An 18650-nucleotide genomic window follows, 5' to 3' on the forward strand; every position below is an offset into this window, starting at 1 on the left:
GAGACACACACACGGAAAGATTCGTCCACCATTCCTCTCCTCCTTTACTAAGTTCCCACGTTCTATACAAAAGATTTGGAAATACCTTGCGATTCTGCACTTGATCTCAAACAGCGAGGGAGTAAACATACTGACAATGCTGTATCATTACAACCCCTAAATTACTAAGAAGGATGCTGGGCCGCGGGGGACGAGAAGGCAGCACGGCCACTTTGCCGCAGGAGGTGCCCACAGCCAATAAGGCGTGGCAAAATCTGGAGAGAGCACGCCAGTCCCTCAGATACCTTCATTTTCCTCTAAGTTTCTCGTCTACGAGCATCCCGACTCGGTCTCCGACCTCTGCAGCTGCCCGCCGCAGTTCGACCTATCGCAGCCGCGGCTGGCGCCCCGCCTCCAACGCCTTCCTCCGCCCCTTTATATCTCCTCTGCGCCTGCGCGACCGGAAAATTCGCGAAGGTTCCTGAAGCGGAACCGGCCGTTTCCGGAAACCGGCAGCCGTCCCAGCCTTAAGACTGGTGCTTGCGACAGGGAATTGTAAGCGCACTCTCTTGCGGTTCCCGGTATTTGGGCCTTACCTCGTAACAGCAGGAAAAGAAAATGGCACTGCTGTGCTACAACCGGGGCTGCGGCCAGCGCTTCGACCCCGAGACCAATTCCGAAGGTAAGAGAAACGCGCTACCGGCCCTTCCTCCGCTCGCCACCTCTTCAACCTCAGGGAGGCCCGTTGGATTGGAGAGTCCGGGGTCCCCCGTGAGCCGTCATCGTGCTGCCCCTGTCCGAGACCCCTCCTGGGCCTCCCTTGGCGGCCCGCACATCCTGCCGGTCGCCTCCGAGTGCGCGGCGGCCCCTGGGCGAGCGCCCGGGCAACGGCGTCTGGCCGCCCTCTGCGGCCGCACAAGGAGACTGTCTCCTGGACGCACGTGTTTCCTGATCGCCCCCGCACTCTTTAATTCGCCTGGAATTTAGAACAGACACCCTTATCCCTGGGCACCCCTTAGTGTCTTCGGGGAAAGTTAATGAGGTACTAGTGAGCTCTCGCTGTCGTTCCCCGAGTGTCGCTGGCTGTGATTTCGCGTGTGTGAGAGCGAGGGAGAGAGGACGGGTGGGATGGGCAGCGGGTGTCCTAGCGTAGAAGTTCGTCTGAAAGCACACTGTCGGCTTGTTAACCGACCCGCTGATATAAACTTCCTTTTTAAAAGTGGCTTGGTTAGGGAAATTACTCTTATTTTCACGCTAAATTTCAATACACCTGCCGAGTGTGTACATTCGTTTTTCTTAGTAGCAACATTTGTTGCATATTCTTTTGTGGCTTCTTCATTTTAATACCATGCTGTCATCGCGATAAAGTGAGCGAAAATCCTGTGCAGCACCTAGGTGTCGAATTAAGAATGTAAAGAGAAGGTGACGACTGTAGGTGAATGAGGGGAAATGACCAATGAATTGGAATTGCGATTGGTGAACGAGATAAAGTAGGTTGATTCCTTGAATGTTGTGGAAATTGACAACACTTTCAAATTCAAATAGTATTAATTGTATGTTTTTTATATGCCAGACATTAGTCTATCACGTTCAAGGAAGACACAGCCATTTGTTGGAAGTCAGTATGTCTCTGTGTGAAATGGTGCTGTCCCTAGGAGAGAGAGATGGGGAGGCCAGAAAACCCAAAGGAGTAGACAGTCTCAAGGATTAGGTGGCCAGCAGTACCAGATACAGCAGGGAACTCCAGTAAGATTGCTGAAGGTTTATTCATTTTAGCAAAATGAGGGTTGTTTTGAAGATTTAGGATAAAAACTTCAAGTAAATAGGTTGAGTGAATAGGAGGTAAAGAAAATGGGGCTTAGGTGAAGAAGACAGGAACTAAGGGCAAACCGTGGACTTGGTTAGGAGAAAGTTGGGGGGTTTTTTATTGTTGTTTGTTTGTTTTAAAAGAATGGAAGAGGTTTAACTTTGTACATTGACTAAAATAACAAATTAAAGGGATGAAGTTGAAGATAGAAGTAAGTTCCGTCGTGCGTGGAGCCAGAAGCTGGATCTGTCAATCCTTAAAAAATCCGTTAGTCTCAACTAAATGCTCTCTGTCTTGGGGATATGGATAATTGCCGTGCTCGTTGACTTAGCCTATGATTTCTTTCCCCTATAGAGAAAAATTAGACTCCCTTTTAAGCTGAAGAATATTTTAGTTTGTAACACATTATAAATAGGTGTTTGAAGATGTGGTTGGTAACTTGCATATTTAAACAATTATTATTCTAGAAAAAGCACAACTTCGCAAACAGTATTTTATTTAATCCACACGTGAGGAAACTGAAACAGCTGCTAGTGGCAGAATGAGAATTTTAGGGTCAGACCCAGTGTTAAAAGCCCTTGACATATAACCATTATTGTATAGTAGCTTCTTTCCCATAAGATATTAACCTGAGGAAGACCAGTAAACTTGATAAAGAAAGGCTAGAGAAGAAAATGTTCATCTGCTTGTTATTTGCTTTTGAAAGCAGTGATTTTCAAATTGTGTTCATACTAGTTGTGTGTTTAAGGTTTGAGTCATTCTTCCTGTCATTCTGCCAAAATTGACTATTATGACGTTTTATGCTTCTGTATTGTACATGGTGCATTTTATCTTGCACGTTAAATTTGGTGTTCGAAAATATATCTACTCTCTACTTCCATTCCCCTATTAACTTGATGTCTTTTTTGCATATCCATTTCTACTTCCAGCCTCTTTTTTCAGCCCCTTAATTCCACTACTACCCTGAATTAATAGTTTCTTCCTAATCCATGGGTTTACTTACTGTTTCAGGAATACCTAACACTTTCTTAGTACATTTGCTAGCAGCTGTGAAACACATGGTTACTAAAGAAGCAATACTAGCTATTAATACGGGGTAGGGAAATTTCTCTGAGTACCAGGAATTAATCTACAACCTGGAATCGAAGGTTGTAGAGAACTGAAAGCTAAACAGACTTGAAAGGTTGAGTGAGGTACCTTTATAAGAAAATTGCAGAGGGAAGGAAGTGACCTCTTTTCTCTAGGCTCATGATACTGTGTAACCAAGGAATAAGTGTGTCAGGTTCTGATTTTTTTTAGTATGATACTCCATATTGTAAATTGTAATAAACCCATTTTCATAAGAGTTAAGATTGATGGTGTGATGGGGTAGGAGGAAAAGTACAGGATAACAATCAGTAACAATCTTGAAAACAGTTTTTAGAGCTTAAATTTCTTTTTAATGAGGTTTGTACCTAGGAATTTACACCTGTGTAGGCAAGTTAAATTAGCAATTAGATATTATAATAGTTTTAAATTTTTCCAAAATAATCTTTCTAGGGAATCTGTTGGGAAACCTTTATGGATCAGTGCACATAGAACACTTATATTTGATAGTATTTTTGTTAAAGCAGAATTGAAAGATGATGGGCAGAATCTTGGGGCTTGAAGTTTTGGTACTAAACAAATTTTACTACAAAGATTAGAGGAAAATAGAATGTAACTTGTTATAGTTAAACTGTTCTGCATTGTTTTTAATCTATAGTCACATTCTCTTAAATTAGAATTTTAGCTATTACTGTCTTAATACAATGTACTTTGTGGTGTGGGATTAGTAAATTTTTAAGGAACAGTGTTACCTGCATTTGGAAAAATGATTAAATGTTAACACGTGAAGGAAAAAATTATGTATACATTTTTCTTCATTATAAAGACTGGTACTTTTATTTTTCTTCTCTATTTTCACCAGATGCTTGCACTTACCACCCAGGTGTTCCAGTCTTTCATGACGCATTAAAGGTAGGAGCTAGAAGTATTTTCAGTTTCTTAACATCTGTGTAGTAAATTTAGATATACAATACTGAATCTTTATTTTTCTCATCTTTTTTCCTCAGCTTGTGACATTCTTCTTTCTTAATGACCATTGTGGGGTGCTTTAAGCATGTAGTCCACTAAAGGCAAAGAAGACAGTAGATGGTGATCTTAAGGTCTTTTTCATTTATAAAATTATATTATTTCCATTTCAGTTCTCATTTTCTACACCCTTTCTTCAGTTTCTTAATTTTGAGGCAAAACAGAAACAGTTGTATTGAATCTCAGTCTCTCAATCTGGCACTGCTAGCTAATAAGAACCACTCTGTATGAACGATTATTATAAACACTTAATGGTGCCAATCTCAGGGCAGATGTGTAAATTTAGAGTATTTTTGTTAGTTTTCCACCTGCGCTTCCTCTATGTTCTGTGGAAGTAGAGAAGTAATAGAATGCTGTTTAACCAGGTTTTTGATGGTGATCTTTTGAAAATTTATGATAATATGGTACATTTGAAGAATTTCCTTTGTCTATCTCAAAAGAACTGCTGCAGTGGGGCTGCTAGGATTATAGGTACTACTACTGTTGTTCTCAGGAGCATAAACAGTCTTACATGTTTAAATATTATTGATGTCCTTTGAATTTGTACTCTTTTGGCATTTAACTGTTATGCAACCAAATCTAAACAAAGATGTACTGAACATAAGAAGTTTATGTTAGTCTGGTTAGTTTTGAGTGAGGAAAACAGACCAAACATTCAAGAGGGCAAAGTTGAGACCTGACTCCTTTTTTAGCCTCTTTATAAACCTCTATGGGGGTGGAAACTTTGGCTCTGTGGGAATCTTTATTTTTCTTTGCAAATTTTCTTCCCTGGACTGCTATTTATTCTGTTTGTTTATTTTTTTATTGTACCTTTTTCTTTTTTCCTATGCTATTTTCTTCCTATCTCCTAACTATAGGAATACATCACTTCTCAGTCCTTAGCTTCCTGTTTTCTCTTATTCGGTTCCTTCATTTTTATCCTCAAATGTCACTTCTGTGATAATGGCTCTTACAACATATTTCTATTTGTGTCTCATTGGCAATGTCAAACCAGTTTCTAATGTGAACTCTTATTCCAAAAATAATCTGCTTCTCAACTTTGCTGCTCCTAGTAATGATGCCACTGACTTTCTAGTCATTTGGTTCATTGTCTTTTTTTTTTTTTTTAATTACCCCACTGTTAATCACTCCAAGTGGTGATGATTTCACTTTGAAATATATTTGTTTCTCTTCTGCAATTCTATTGTTTCTTATTGTCTCTATAAGCATTTCTTGAAGACCTAGACTTTCCAAGACTTGGGATTTCACAGCTCAGTATATCTCAGAAAAAATATGTACATCAACATAAGATTGCTAGTTTTGTTTGACAAAGTAAGAGATTAAACATTGCATACAACAGAAGGAAGAGCATTTTAAGATTAGATGGGGCATATTCAGAGAAAATGACAGTCCTTCTCAAAAAAAGACAGCAACTTTATACTTAGATATTTAAATTTATCCTTTCTTTTCTCATTTTACCGAGGTGAGTAGCATAAACCTAGATTGGCATTTGGGAACAGCTGGCCTGTGTTGTTCTTATGTGTATGTTTCCCAGTATCTGATATAATTCTGTATATGTAATTAACACAATAAAGCTTTTTCTCTTCTAGAATAACTTTTCTGATGACTATATTATTATTACAATTTAAACTCTATTTAAGGTTGTGGTAATTGGTTCATCTACATCTCCATTCAGGGTAAAAGAGAGAAATTCAAAATAAAGGATAATTTGAGTTATAAGATATTTAAATTTCCTTTAAAAAAAAGAAACCTGAAAGTGTATATCATGAAAAAAAATCACTACCAAATTCTTTACACAGTTTATTGAGAAACAGTCAGGTCCAGGTGGGTATCTGCAAAGTTGGTTCTCAGTCTGAATTTAGACCTTCCAAGTCTTGAGATTGCAGCATTATTATTTCCCTATTCTGTGTATCACATTGGAATTACAGATGATAACTTAAAGCCATTTTTTTGTGAGCCACTTTGTATTTGGCTCAAAAATCACATCTGTAGTACAGTTTCTATACTTTCAGGCTTCTCACTAAAGAGATCTTTCACCCTCAAAGATGTAACAGTACTTATGCTGCTATGTTAAGTAATCTATGTTGTTTTGAAAATAGTGTTTATTGTTGAATTACAATGGGTTTTGTTTAGAAACTAAACTATTGTAATTATTATCATTAATGGATTTTTAAAGTAAAAGCACCTTCATTTACTCCCAGATCCTTTAAATATATGAAATTTTTAGAATTATAAAATATTGTAGTTCTAAAAATCAGGCACTATTCTTGAAAACAGAACCAGTTTCTGCTTCATTATTTTAAGATGCTTCCTTTGATGGTAGGTCACAACAAAAATGATTTTATCATTGGATAATTCTTTTTTTAAAAAATCAGACTAAATATTATTTCACACCACAAGTTACTTCAGGATTCAAGGAGATAAGTGCAAGATAAGTGTGATTCCCTTGCAAATACAGTTTTCAGTTTTTTTCTTTTATGTTCCCTAGGGTTGGTCTTGCTGTAAGAGAAGAACAACTGATTTTTCTGATTTCTTAAGCATTGTAGTAAGTACTAATTTTTTTCTCTAGATTATCTTCTAAGAGTACATATTACAGAAAGCATTAGATTTGAGGAATCTGATTTCTGGTATCTTACTGACTGGTCTTCGTCAGCTTTCAGATAGCACCTTACTTTTAAGATGGAGCTCATCTCCCTTCCACAGCCTCCAAAATAAAGAATTTATTTGTCTCTTTTGGAGAGTAATGATTTAATATATTAATTACCCATATGTCATTTTGGGTTTGTTTTTGATGAAAGAAAGAACATCAAGAAGGACGAAATGGTAGGCAACAATTTAAAGCATTTTCAGTTAGGAACAATAAATTTTTACCAAATCTAAGATACCATCGAGGTGCACCGTTTTATATACCACTAAGAAAAAAACCTAAAGTTGCTAATAAACAGGCATGCCATTGACCATATGTATTCAGAGATGTTGAATGTATATATCCCTCAGTGTAATGTGGTAAAAGTTTGTTGAATGTTTACCACCTGCCAAATGTGCCAAGCATCTATTATTTTATTTAATCCTAAAAAAATAAAAAAATAAAAACCTAAGTGTCATTACCTTGATTTTCCAGATGAGAAACCTGAGTTTTAAAAAGATTAATTATCTTTCTCAAGGTCCCGTAGCTATTAAGTAGGAGAACCAGGGCTCAGATTGAGGCCTTTTTGTGTAAAAGGCTTCTGTATATAAATAATTTTTTGAGTTCTCTTTGGGGTTTTTCCAGAATTCATTTTTTGTAAACAAGAGGTTCATGCTGTATGTTTAATAGAATAAGCAGATATTCATGAAATATAAATCAAAGCCTTTTTTTTTTTAAATGCCTTATTCAGAGGTGAGAATTCATTTATAAATACAGCAAATTTGGAGTCCTATTTTCAGTTTTTTTTAAATAAGTCAATGTAATAAAACTGAAGAAAACATGCAACAGAATTTATCAATAAGGAAATGAATAAATAGTATTTCTGTCATGGAATTTAAAATAGATGATAGGATAACTCTTAATAAATACCTTTCACTAACAGGGCTGTACAAAAGGTAGGCATAATAGTGAGAAGCCACCTGAACCAGTCAAACCTGAAGTCAAGACTACTGAGAAGAAAGAACTATCTGAATTGAAACCCAAATTTCAGGAGCACATCATTCAAGCCCCTAAACCAGTAGAAGCAATAAAAAGGCCAAGGTATACTTTATACAGTTGCATATTTTTGTCACAGTTTAATGATGGCATTTGTTTATGGGATTCCCTTTTATGATTTTACATACCATTTGTAGCTGTTGTGTAGGCCACCAAATTTTGAACCATTTGGTTTTTCTCTTAAGTCTGCCTTTAATTTTTATTTCCCCTCAACTTAAGAGCATGTACACAGTAAAATGTTATTGCAGATTTGCTTATTGTACCATCATAATTATAAGTACAGGTACCATCATGATGGGGAGTCACACATCTATCTTAGGCCTTGGCATGTTTCTTTTTTACTGTGGCATGGTGAAATTTTCAGTATGAAGGAATTGTCTTTGTTGTGGAATCAGTTTGAATTAGCAGAGAACCAAGAGGTTTCAGATGCCTGAAAACTGCTGTTAATCTCTGAATTTTTAATGCATTTGATTTTGATCACATATCTTTTAAAGTAATCTTAAAATAGCTTTTGCTCATTTTTCAGTAGAATTATACAGATTCTTCAGTCTCACCTTCTGATCAACCAGACTCTTTTACATTCCTACACATGTGTATTGGGTACCTCAGTTACCCTGTGTCTTTTTCATATTGCACTTGAATACTGGAATTGTTTTACCAGCACCATGCTCTAACCAGGTGAGCTAACCAGCCAGTCCTGGAATTGTTCTAGAATCAAACTACAGAATTTAAAAGACAGATGGTTTCCAGCTCCCAAATATTGCCCCTATTGAAATTTTTATTTCATGGTATCCCCAACTTGTTCTCCACTGATCTTTTTTCTTTTCTTGATTATATATATTTATGGGTACAGAGTTGACTATCAGTATTTGTGTACAGTGTTTGATCAAGTAAATATTATTAGCATGTTCATCATTACAAATCATAATTATTCTTTGTGTCCCTTACCCAGTTACTCCCTAACTCTCCTCCCTCTCCCCCTTTCCCAACACTAATAACTATAGGTTATTTTCTTCTGAAAGTTCAGTGTTTTATTGTGGCCATCTGTCCTTCCTTCCTCCCTTCTTTCCTTTCCTCCCACTTATCAGTAAGGACATGTAGTATTTCTCTTTCTGTGCCTGGCTTACTTTCCTTAACGTAATTTTCTCTAAGCTCGTCCATGTTGCTGTGAATGGCAGAATGTCATGCATTTTTATGGCTCAATAGTATTCCATTGTGTATATATGCCACATTTTCCTTATCCAGTTGTCCATTGGTGGATGTTTAGGTTGGTTTCATATCTTTGTTATAAATAGAGCTGAAATGGACATGGGAATGCAGGTATCCTTTTGACATGATAATTTCCATTCCTTTGGGTATATACCTAGAAGTGAGGTTGCTGAATTGTGTGGTAGTTCTATCTGTAGTTGTGTGAAAAACCTCCATACTGTTTTTCATAATGGCTGCACTAATTTATAGTCCCACCAACAGTGTAGAAGAGTTCTCTTTTCTCCACACCCTTGCCAGCATTTGTTATTCTCAGTCTTTTTGATAATAGCCATGTAACTGGGGTGAGATGATATATCAGTGTGGTTTTAATTTGCTTTTCCCTGATGATTAGTGATGTTGAACATTTTTTCATGTACCTGTTGGCCATTTGTATGTCTTCTATTGATCTTACTTAAATAAATTAATAGAGTGTTAAATAATATAGGACCAACCTAATAACCCTAGGAGACTTGATGTTTGTTTGTTCATTAACACTCTTGGTACAGATCATTGTTAAAGAAACTACTCAGAATGATCTTTTTCCATCTCCAACTTATTCATCATCATGAGAGACTATCAAATGCATTTCTGGCTGATTGAGCAGTTTTAAAAAATTGAAAAAGACAGGAATTCTGTCTTTGCTCATTCTTAATGTCTTTACTATTGCAGTAGAGTCTACTATAATCGTATGAGTTCATATTTATTTTTTTTAAATCATTTTACTAATGAGGCAGTGAGAAAAATTAAATATTCTATCCAAATTCATTTGGTGGTACTGTGGAGATTAGGATATAGGTTTTTATGTACTTTGTTAATGCCTCCTATGCCAGTGTTTTTCATTGTGGATGTAGAATGAATAACTTATATTTATTTGTATTGCTGCATTGAATGGATTTAAACAAATTGTGTACAACACTTAACCATTATGAAATGTTAGAGAATGTTGATTTTTTTTTAACCCTACTGAAATTTTCAGGCTTGCAGTACCATTGTATCTGCATTTATAGATCCATGTATTAGTGTCTACATAAAGTAAATTATCTCTACTAGTAGAAATGAGTATGGATTCACTTAGTACATATTTATTGCCTGTTTATTATGTGCTCAGCATTTTGCTTTGCCATGAAATACAAAAGTATGGTCCTTGCTCTGAGTTACTCATCTTTACAAACTTGGATTTCTAGTACTTTATTCTTTTTCCTGTTAGCCCTACTTATTAATAATTGGATGTGCTGGCAATAGCATGATTGAGATTTAATATTTTAATATAAGAAGCTTTTCTTTTAAAGTTAGAATGTGGATACATTATAACAATTACTTGTAAAATACTTTATTAAATCACTTGATCCACAAAACACTGGCTTCTCATGAAGAGTCTTTTAAGATTATTAATTTTGAGCACAAAGAAATATTTTGGTGCATTAGTAATACAGTTTTTAAAATTCTTCAGCCCAGATGAACCAATGACAAATTTGGAATTAAAAATATCTGCCTCCCTAAAACAAGCACTTGATAAACTTAAACTGTCATCAGGAAATGAAGAAGATAAGAAAGGTAAGATTTTTTTTTATTGCAATTTTTGTCTGTACAATTAAGCAGTCACCCAAAAGAGACAACAGTAGTTTACTGAACATAAATATGGAAAAGTAGCATATTGCAGTAAAGAATTTACTTTTTTTCTAAATGCCAGTAATACCACAGAATAAATACATGATTCATCCTGTTATGTCTTCATTAACAATGGAGACCAATTAATTTGAAATTTTTTTCCTTCTATGGTTCATTATTTAACGATGAGTTAAATTTTTTTGATGATTGAAAATGTTTCCTTGTGCATGGAATAATATATATTCAGTATTCTCTGATTTACACCTGATACCATGAGAGGAAAACACTCTTTCATGATTTCTCTTACAAAGTTAAGGTATTGAATATACCATTTTATTCTAGACTAGAAATGTGTCATATATTGTGAGGATATAGGTAAAAACCTAATCATGTAGTTGGTTTTTCAAAAGACTTGTTTTAAGGAAAAGATTGCTTTTTAAGAATGATGCTATTTTCATGTTTTAATTTGATTTTTTTTTTTTTTTCTTTGTTTCAGAAGAAGAGAGTGATGAAATTAAGATTGGGACCTCATGTAAAAATGGAGGGTGTTTAAAGGTATATATTACAAAATTTATGATGAATGAAGTAAAATTTTAATTTTGAAGAAAAGGAGCTCAATTTACTCTTTCAGCAAACATTTGTGTGCTTATTACATGTTGGGCATTGTGCTGTGGACTAGGGCTGCAAACATGGATAAGAAACTCTGTCTCTGAAGAACATCATATCTGATAGTATCATGGGAATAAATAATTCCAATTTAGTCATTATTTACTGAGCACTTACTATGTACCAGAAATTGTTTTAGTGGCTCAAGATATAGTATCAAATAAAGCAAAAATCTCTGTTCTTGTGAAACTGATGTTCTAGTATAGGAAGAAGGACAACAAATAGGTAATTAAATATTATGAATTCAGCTAGATAGGGAGAAAATGAAAGAGCTAGAGTGTTTGGGTTTGGGAGATATTTAAATAAGATTCAGTAAAGTCGTTTTTGAGAAGGCGACTGATTAATGTAGAGAATGAATCATGTACACCTGGGGAAAGAGTGCTTATAGATACAGGAGCAGCATGAGTAGAGGCTTTAAAAAGATTTTTTTTTGACTTGTGAATGGCAAATATATGGTGATGAACTGGAAGAAAAGAAACCAGCTAGTATACTATTGTGGAGGGACAGGCAGTGGGATTGGAGAATACAAGTTTGTTGAGAGGTGATTAAATTTGGGTTGTAATCAGACAGTGAGGCCTTTTTCTGCTTCCAGTGTGTAAAATTACATACCCTCTAACACTTCCTCTCCTCTTCTTTTTTCTCCAAAGCTTTCATTTACCACCTTATATTACTCATTTTGTGTATTTATTTTGCTTATGGTCTGTCTCATCTCAGGACCCCTTCCGCCTATGTAAGGTTTATGAGGATAGGATTTTATTTGTTTTGTTATTCTTGGAATGCTTAGAACAGTATATGTGGAATGAATAATACAGAAGAATTAGCAGAACTTACTAATTGATTGGATGTGAAGGGAACTTGTGACTAGAGTGTCTGAGTGCTTTGGTGGCACCATTAACTGAGAAGGTGAAGGTAGAGTGGGGACAGGTTGTATTTTTCCTTCATGTTAAGTTTGAGGTCACCTTGCTCATTAAGGAATGGAAATACAAATGTATTTACACGTATATGAGGTAGAAGTAGTAGATAAAAGGGAATGATTAATTCTTGGAGTGGTGATGACAGTGCAAATAGTAGGGTAAGATAAGAGAATGTATCAGATGAGTTTTGAAAAATGAGTGAAAGTTCTGTAAATGGAAAAACAGGAAAAGATGTGTCAAGCAGAGGAGATAGTACTTGAGAAAATAGTGATGGTATGAAATTTACTGGTGTGGAGTTGAGATTCATGAGATAAGTAGGGGCCAGATTTTGAAAATCTTTAATAGTGCTGAGAAGTTAAACCTTATTTTAGATTATGGAGGCCATTAAAGAAATTTTTTATCTTTTTAATTGAAATATAACAGAAATTTGTGTGAACATATACAAATACAAGTTTATAGCTCAAGAGATTTTCAGAGTAAACACATCAATATCGCAGGGCACTCCTTGTACCTCTCCTCATTCATTATTCCCTCCCCCAAAGGTAACCACATTTTTCTATCAACATAGATTAGTTTTGCCTGTTTTTGAATTTAATGTAAAAAGAGTCATAGAATATGTACCCTTCCTTGTGTTTGTCTTCTTTTGCTTAATAATATGTTCATTAACTTTATCTTTGTTTCATGTAGCAGTAGTCTTGTTCTTTTTCATTGCTTTAAGGTATGCCATTGTTTGAATGTGCCACAATTAATTTTTCTTTTCTATTGTTTTTTAATTTAAAATAATTTTTTCATGATGCTACTATGAACATTCTTGTGCATGACTTTTGGGATACATGTACACTAGAAATGGAGTTGCTTAGTTATAGAGTATGTGTATTGTCAGCTTTAGTAGATACTTCCACATAGTTTTCCAAAATGGTTGTATTACTTTACACTCCTACCAGCAGTATATGAGACTGGTTCCACTTGTTCCACGCTTTAGTAACACTTTGTAATATCAGACTTTTATATTTTGGATGTTCTAGTGTGTGCATTGTTCTCATTGTGGTTTTAATTTGTACTTCCCTGATGGTGAGGTTTAGTACATTTTTGTATGTCTATAAGCTATTTATATATTCTCTTTTATGAAGTGTCCAAGACTTTTTACTTATCTTTCTAATGTCTTACTGATTTGTAGGAATTCTTTATCTATTTTAACTGAGTTTTTTGTCAGAGATAACTGTGCTTTTTCACTCTTGATGGCTTTGATAAAGATTCTCTTTAATTTTAGTGGAATCCAATTCATCTTTTTCTTTATGACTAGTGCTTTCTCTGTCCTATTTATGAAATAATTGCTTACCTCAGGGACATGAATATTTTCTCATATAGAGGGTATATTTAAATATGCATACTATCTGGAACTGAGTATTTGTATAAGGTGTGAGGTACATGTAATTAAAGGACTTTACGAGAGTGGTAGTAATTAAATAATTGTAATTAGAAAACAGAAATTGAGAGCTGAGAAATGAATTAGTAGAAACTGTTAGTATAGTCTGATTGCCTAAAATCTGCTAGTTTATGAAGATGGTTATCAAATGAAACTGATAGATATTAAGTCATATTAACAGGATTTTATGATAAACTACGTATGGGTAGAGCAAGAGGAAAAAGGGAAGAGGACTTGAGATTTTGCATTGGGAGACTGAGTGGTTATGGTGCAATCAAATAAGATGGAAAGAAGAATAGATTTGGGGGCAATAGTGCTAAGTTCAGAATCTAACATACTGAGTTTTGTGTGCTTATGGGTTATACACATCTTTAGGCGATATACACACTTAGTACTGTACTTTGAATTTACAGGAAGTAAACACAAAATTTTATTTTCTATACGTATATATAGTTGAATACACACACACACACGCACGCACACCCAGAATTGCATATTGGATGGGACCGCATATACAGACATGCTGAAAGCATCATAATACATTCTGTTGCCTACTTTTCTATTTGCATTTCTCATAGGGACTTATAACTTAACCATGTCCAAAGGGAATCATTTTTTATTCCTTAACCAAATGGCCTGGTATGAATTTGTGAATGTCTAGGTAAATGTCATTATTTCTCTTGAGTATTTTGCAGAGTTCAAAGAGGTCATCAGTACTACAAATATGAATGAGATGTAACTGAGATACACAGCTAATTTTTTTTTTTTTTTTTTTTTTTTTGTCTTGTAGACATATCAGGGTCCACAGAGTCTAGAAGAAGTCTGTGTATATCATTCTGGAGTACCTATTTTTCATGAGGGGTAACTTGTGCATGACTAATTAAAGTATTTCATGGTAGATGTTAGAAAAGTTAAGCCTTTATGCTTTTAAACATTATTTGCCATGTAGTTAGGCATTTTACTTGCATTGGCATTTAATCTTTGTGATAGCCTAGAAATGTGGCGTTTTTCTTCTTACACATGTGAAACAAAAACAAGGGTACAGTTTTTAAGGGCCATTGTGATTCAAGTTCTATGCTTTTCCTTATACCCTGTATTTTAATATGCTGTTTTTTCTATTTGGGCTAAATTAATTTTTTGTTTGATGAACTGTTGTGCGCATTGCAGAGCATTTAGAATTTTGTGCCCTGGGGTACTAAGACACCATTATCCAAGAAGACCTATACTTTTTCATAGCCCTGAATTGAGAGCCTTTCTTCTTTATTATGCTGTAGTTTATAGAAATGCAGTACATGTACTGTGTTAAAATCTTCCACTCTGTTTCCATATTCTCCAGGACTCACACCTAAAGTTCTACTCCAATTTTTGTCTTTCTGTGTTGGATTTTTCTCAAGTAAATAATAGTAGATTTCACCTACTTTGAGATTGATCATCAAAGGTTATTTAATCATTAGTTTTTGTTTGCATGTTCTCACTTTACTTGTTTGTTGAAATGAGAGAATTATACATTTTTGGTTATATTACTTTTTGGCAGCTTCATAAGGAAATTGGAGTGTGAGCCATCACTGAAAAGCTGATTTGTAATTTTGTGATGGTATTAAGTGTCTTTACTCAGGAGCTCCAAAATTTCTAGAGTAAATGACATTCTGGTTTTAAAATTATTAGTCTTCCCAATATATATCCATTTTTAACTGTTTAGTAACTTAGACCCTTGAAAAATATTAAATTAATATTTTTAATATTAATTTTAAAATTTTAATATTAAAAATATTAAATTAAAATATTGCAGATTTTTTTTTTTTTTTTAAATCACATTTGTCACCATAATACTCTTGGATTTAGTTGTTTGTGAAATTTTATTTCTGAAATTTTTCTATGATAATTAAAGGATGAAGTACTGGAGTTGTTGTAGAAGAAAAACTTCTGATTTTAATACATTCTTAGCCCAAGAGGGCTGTACAACAGGGAGACACATGTGGACTAAAAAGGATGCTGTAAGTAATCTTTTCAAAATAACACACTGGGTTGTATTCATCTGAGTCCTTTTTAAAAGATTTGAGATTATTTTGTCTAGATTTTTTTTAAGAAAAGTTCTTCTTGTCCTTGCACAATAAAGCTTTGATATGCCTGCAAAGTAAAATTAATCGGAGTCAAGCTCCCAGAACACTGCATTTTAAGCAGCATAGCCATTGTGTATGTTGATGGAGGTATCTGGGTTTTTGTGAAATTCTTAAACCTGCCAAAATTGAAGCATCTTTTTCCTTTTCCTGTTTTTTTTTGTTTGTTTTGTTGTTGTTGTTGTTGTTAGTAAAATTGACTACATAGCATGTTTCACTTTTTAAAAAAAAAAATCTCGTTTCTGTTCATTTGATGTTACTAAGCATGTAGATCTCTGAGTCTTTTTTGGCCACTTAGAACTTCATTCACCCATTTACAGATGCACAAACACTTCATCTTGTGGCCGAAGAGGAAGATGCATACTTGTTTCAGTGGAATACTTTTGAATGCTTCTGTTTAGTACAGGAAAATTTATCACAAAAATAAAAAGTATTAGTTCCTACTTCTGTGAACACCATTTTAAGACTTGGGCTATACAAATAATTAGCCAAAAGCCCATTAAATTGTAAAAAGGCAAGCAATTTATTGATAAATAAGTTTTTGTCTGTAAGCTATTGTTAGTGTATTTTAGAATGTATTAAATTAGTCTTTTGTGTTGTATTAGTATTAATAAACTGGTCTTTTCATAAACACACACAAAACCTGTACCTTTTAACTTAAAAAATAATTTAAATTTTCAGATTAGTTTAGAGATTTAGTCAATATTTGTGTATTCTATAGTTGCTACTTTTTAATAACACATGGTTAGATATTGTAAATATCCCCCACACCAAAGTTATAATGATTAATCTCCCACAAAACTTCCAGGAATGATTTATTGGCAGATAGTGAGGTCTGCCTGTATATTTTTTTCAAGGTTCAAAAGTTTGAAAGTTTTACTTTGAAAAAATAAAATGTTTTCTGTTATGTTAAAAAGTTTTTACAGTATAACCCTTGATGAGATATTTTTTGTTGTTTTTAATGTATGCAGTTATCAAGTAGTAAGTTCTAAGCTATTAGCTTAGGGAAAAAATGTGAGTAATAATATATAATTTAAATTTAGTTAGTACAATTGTACCAAAATACAAATATTGCCTTTTACACTATCTCAGAGTTTCCTGTATTATGTGACTAAATTATTATCATTTATAAAATAAATCAACATTTGCATCTTTTTAAAAAATTTATTGATTTGGTAATGTACCTCTGGTATGTATGATTATCTCTAATAGTAATCAGAAGATTATGTCCACAAATTCTTACTTTTTTCTGCGTATTAATATGAGAGGAATAATTAGGAATTGGATAATAATAGCAGATAGTTATAAGTGGCCCCTTATTTTTTCCCCAAATTCTGATTTGATAAAAACAAATTGAAAGGTCCTATGCATGAGGTTAAGGTATTGTCTGGTTTATCCCACTAAGCAAAAATGTCTTTCTCATTTCAGTCACCAAAGAATGTTTTTATGATAGTACTTAGTGGATTACAGAATGTTAAAATGTGACAACGTTTAGTAGGAGTTCTTAAATTGTCTTTTTTAATGTATATTAATACTGTGGCCCTAAAAGAGAAAAGCCAAATGGAAGGAATAAGCATGTTCTCAAATCATGAAACTATGAAGATTCTTTGTATCATGATAACTTTTATTGTTTAAACCTCTTGGTAAGAACTTTAGAAGTTGTGCATGTTAAGTTTTTCTCAGATGGGTCAGTTTCCTCTTTTTCATATGTATGTCACTTTTTAAACTTTCAAAGTTTCTACTATTTTACAGGGGAAAAAAGTTGTTCCATGTAGACATGACTGGCATCAAACAGGGGGTGAAGTCACCATTTCAGTATATGCTAAAAATTCACTTCCAGAACTTAGTCGAGTAGAAGCAAATAGCACATTGGTAAGTACACTAAATAACTGAGTAAAAAATTCTCTTCTATACATTGTAATCTGTATTATAAAATAGATTAGTGTATTATAAAATAATTGTTGTTTCAGCTGATTTTAAGATAAGATCCCTAAGATTAATTCATTTAAATTAATTTTAATTAACTTAATGATTTAAGATAAGAGCTTTAATTTTTCCCATATGAAAAAATAAATTACTTTGCATGGAAACTTTATTTTATGTGAAAATCTCTGCCTAATAGAGTAATTTCTGAAGCATTCTGGAGGTATTATAGTAGTTTAGAAGATTTATCAAGTAAGTATGGTTCTTAGTTCTCAGCATGAAACTTAATGTCAATTTTTCTTTTTGTTAGCAGACTTCCAAATTGAAAAAATACAATATTGGCAGTTTCTTAAAATAATTGATTTTTGTTAGTGTCATCTTGTTTTTATAATCATTATTTGATACGATAAACCTTTAGTTTGAATTCGATTAATCAACTTTCTGTATCTTTTTCAGTTAAATGTGCATATTGTATTTGAAGGAGAGAAGGAATTTCATCAAAATGTGAACTTATGGGGTGTAAGTATTATGAATCTGTCAGAATTTTATCTGATAATTTAAAATACTATTTATAGAATAAATGCAGTACTTTAGTAAGCGTTGATGTGTAGTACATGTATAAGTTAATATTGTATCTTACAAAAAGGTTAAATCTAAGTATAATATTGGCTTTAGAAACTTGGGTTTGGGATTATTAGCATAAGGAAGACCTTTGTTTTCCTCTGAGACTGATAAAACAACCCAGATTTACTGTAATTCTCTTTGATATGTTACAGGTGATTGATGTAAAGCGAAGTTATGTAACTATGACTGCAACAAAGATTGAGATCACCATGAGAAAAGCTGAACCTATGCAATGGGCAAGCCTTGAACTGCCTGCAAGCAAAAAGCAGGAAAAACAAAAAGAAGATATAACAGATTGAGGGGGCGGGGGGGGGGGGGGTAATTGCCTGTTGCAGAATTCTTAATCTGTGGTGAAGTGGTGGCTTCCTGCTGTAGTCTTTTGTGATCATTGTCATCATTGAATCTGGCATTTCAGGGTCAACATTAGGTTTTTAAAAGCAAAAATCATTTCATATTTTTGTGCCTCCCATCTTCCTTGTGAGTTACTTAAGATCTATTATACATTTCTCCTCCCTGGTGGAACCATAGTTGTGTCCTGTACTTG

General features: G+C 34.0%; 1 protein-coding gene across 3 annotated transcripts; it reads left to right on the forward strand.

Moving 5' to 3' along the window:
• Window positions 1-459: 459 nt before the first annotated feature.
• Window positions 460-18411, forward strand: CHORDC1 (cysteine and histidine rich domain containing 1). Of its 3 annotated transcripts, none has more exons than XM_063093528.1 (11): window positions 460-661; window positions 3735-3784; window positions 6387-6443; window positions 7468-7625; window positions 10279-10382; window positions 10933-10991; window positions 14233-14303; window positions 15331-15436; window positions 17312-17431; window positions 17939-18001; window positions 18259-18411. In XM_063093528.1, the coding sequence occupies exons 1-11, from the start codon at window positions 598-600 to the stop codon at window positions 18403-18405; spliced, it is 999 nt and encodes a 332-aa protein (XP_062949598.1). In that variant the 5' UTR covers window positions 460-597; the 3' UTR covers window positions 18406-18411. The 3 variants fall into 3 exon arrangements, with proteins under 3 accessions (XP_062949598.1, XP_062949600.1, XP_062949601.1); XM_063093530.1 differs by having other exon boundaries at window positions 10936-10991; XM_063093531.1 differs by having other exon boundaries at window positions 3756-3784.
• Window positions 18412-18650: the final 239 nt, after the last annotated feature.

This window comes from Cynocephalus volans, chromosome 4 (genome assembly GCF_027409185.1).
Source record: "Cynocephalus volans isolate mCynVol1 chromosome 4, mCynVol1.pri, whole genome shotgun sequence".
NCBI lineage: Eukaryota > Metazoa > Chordata > Mammalia > Dermoptera > Cynocephalidae > Cynocephalus > Cynocephalus volans.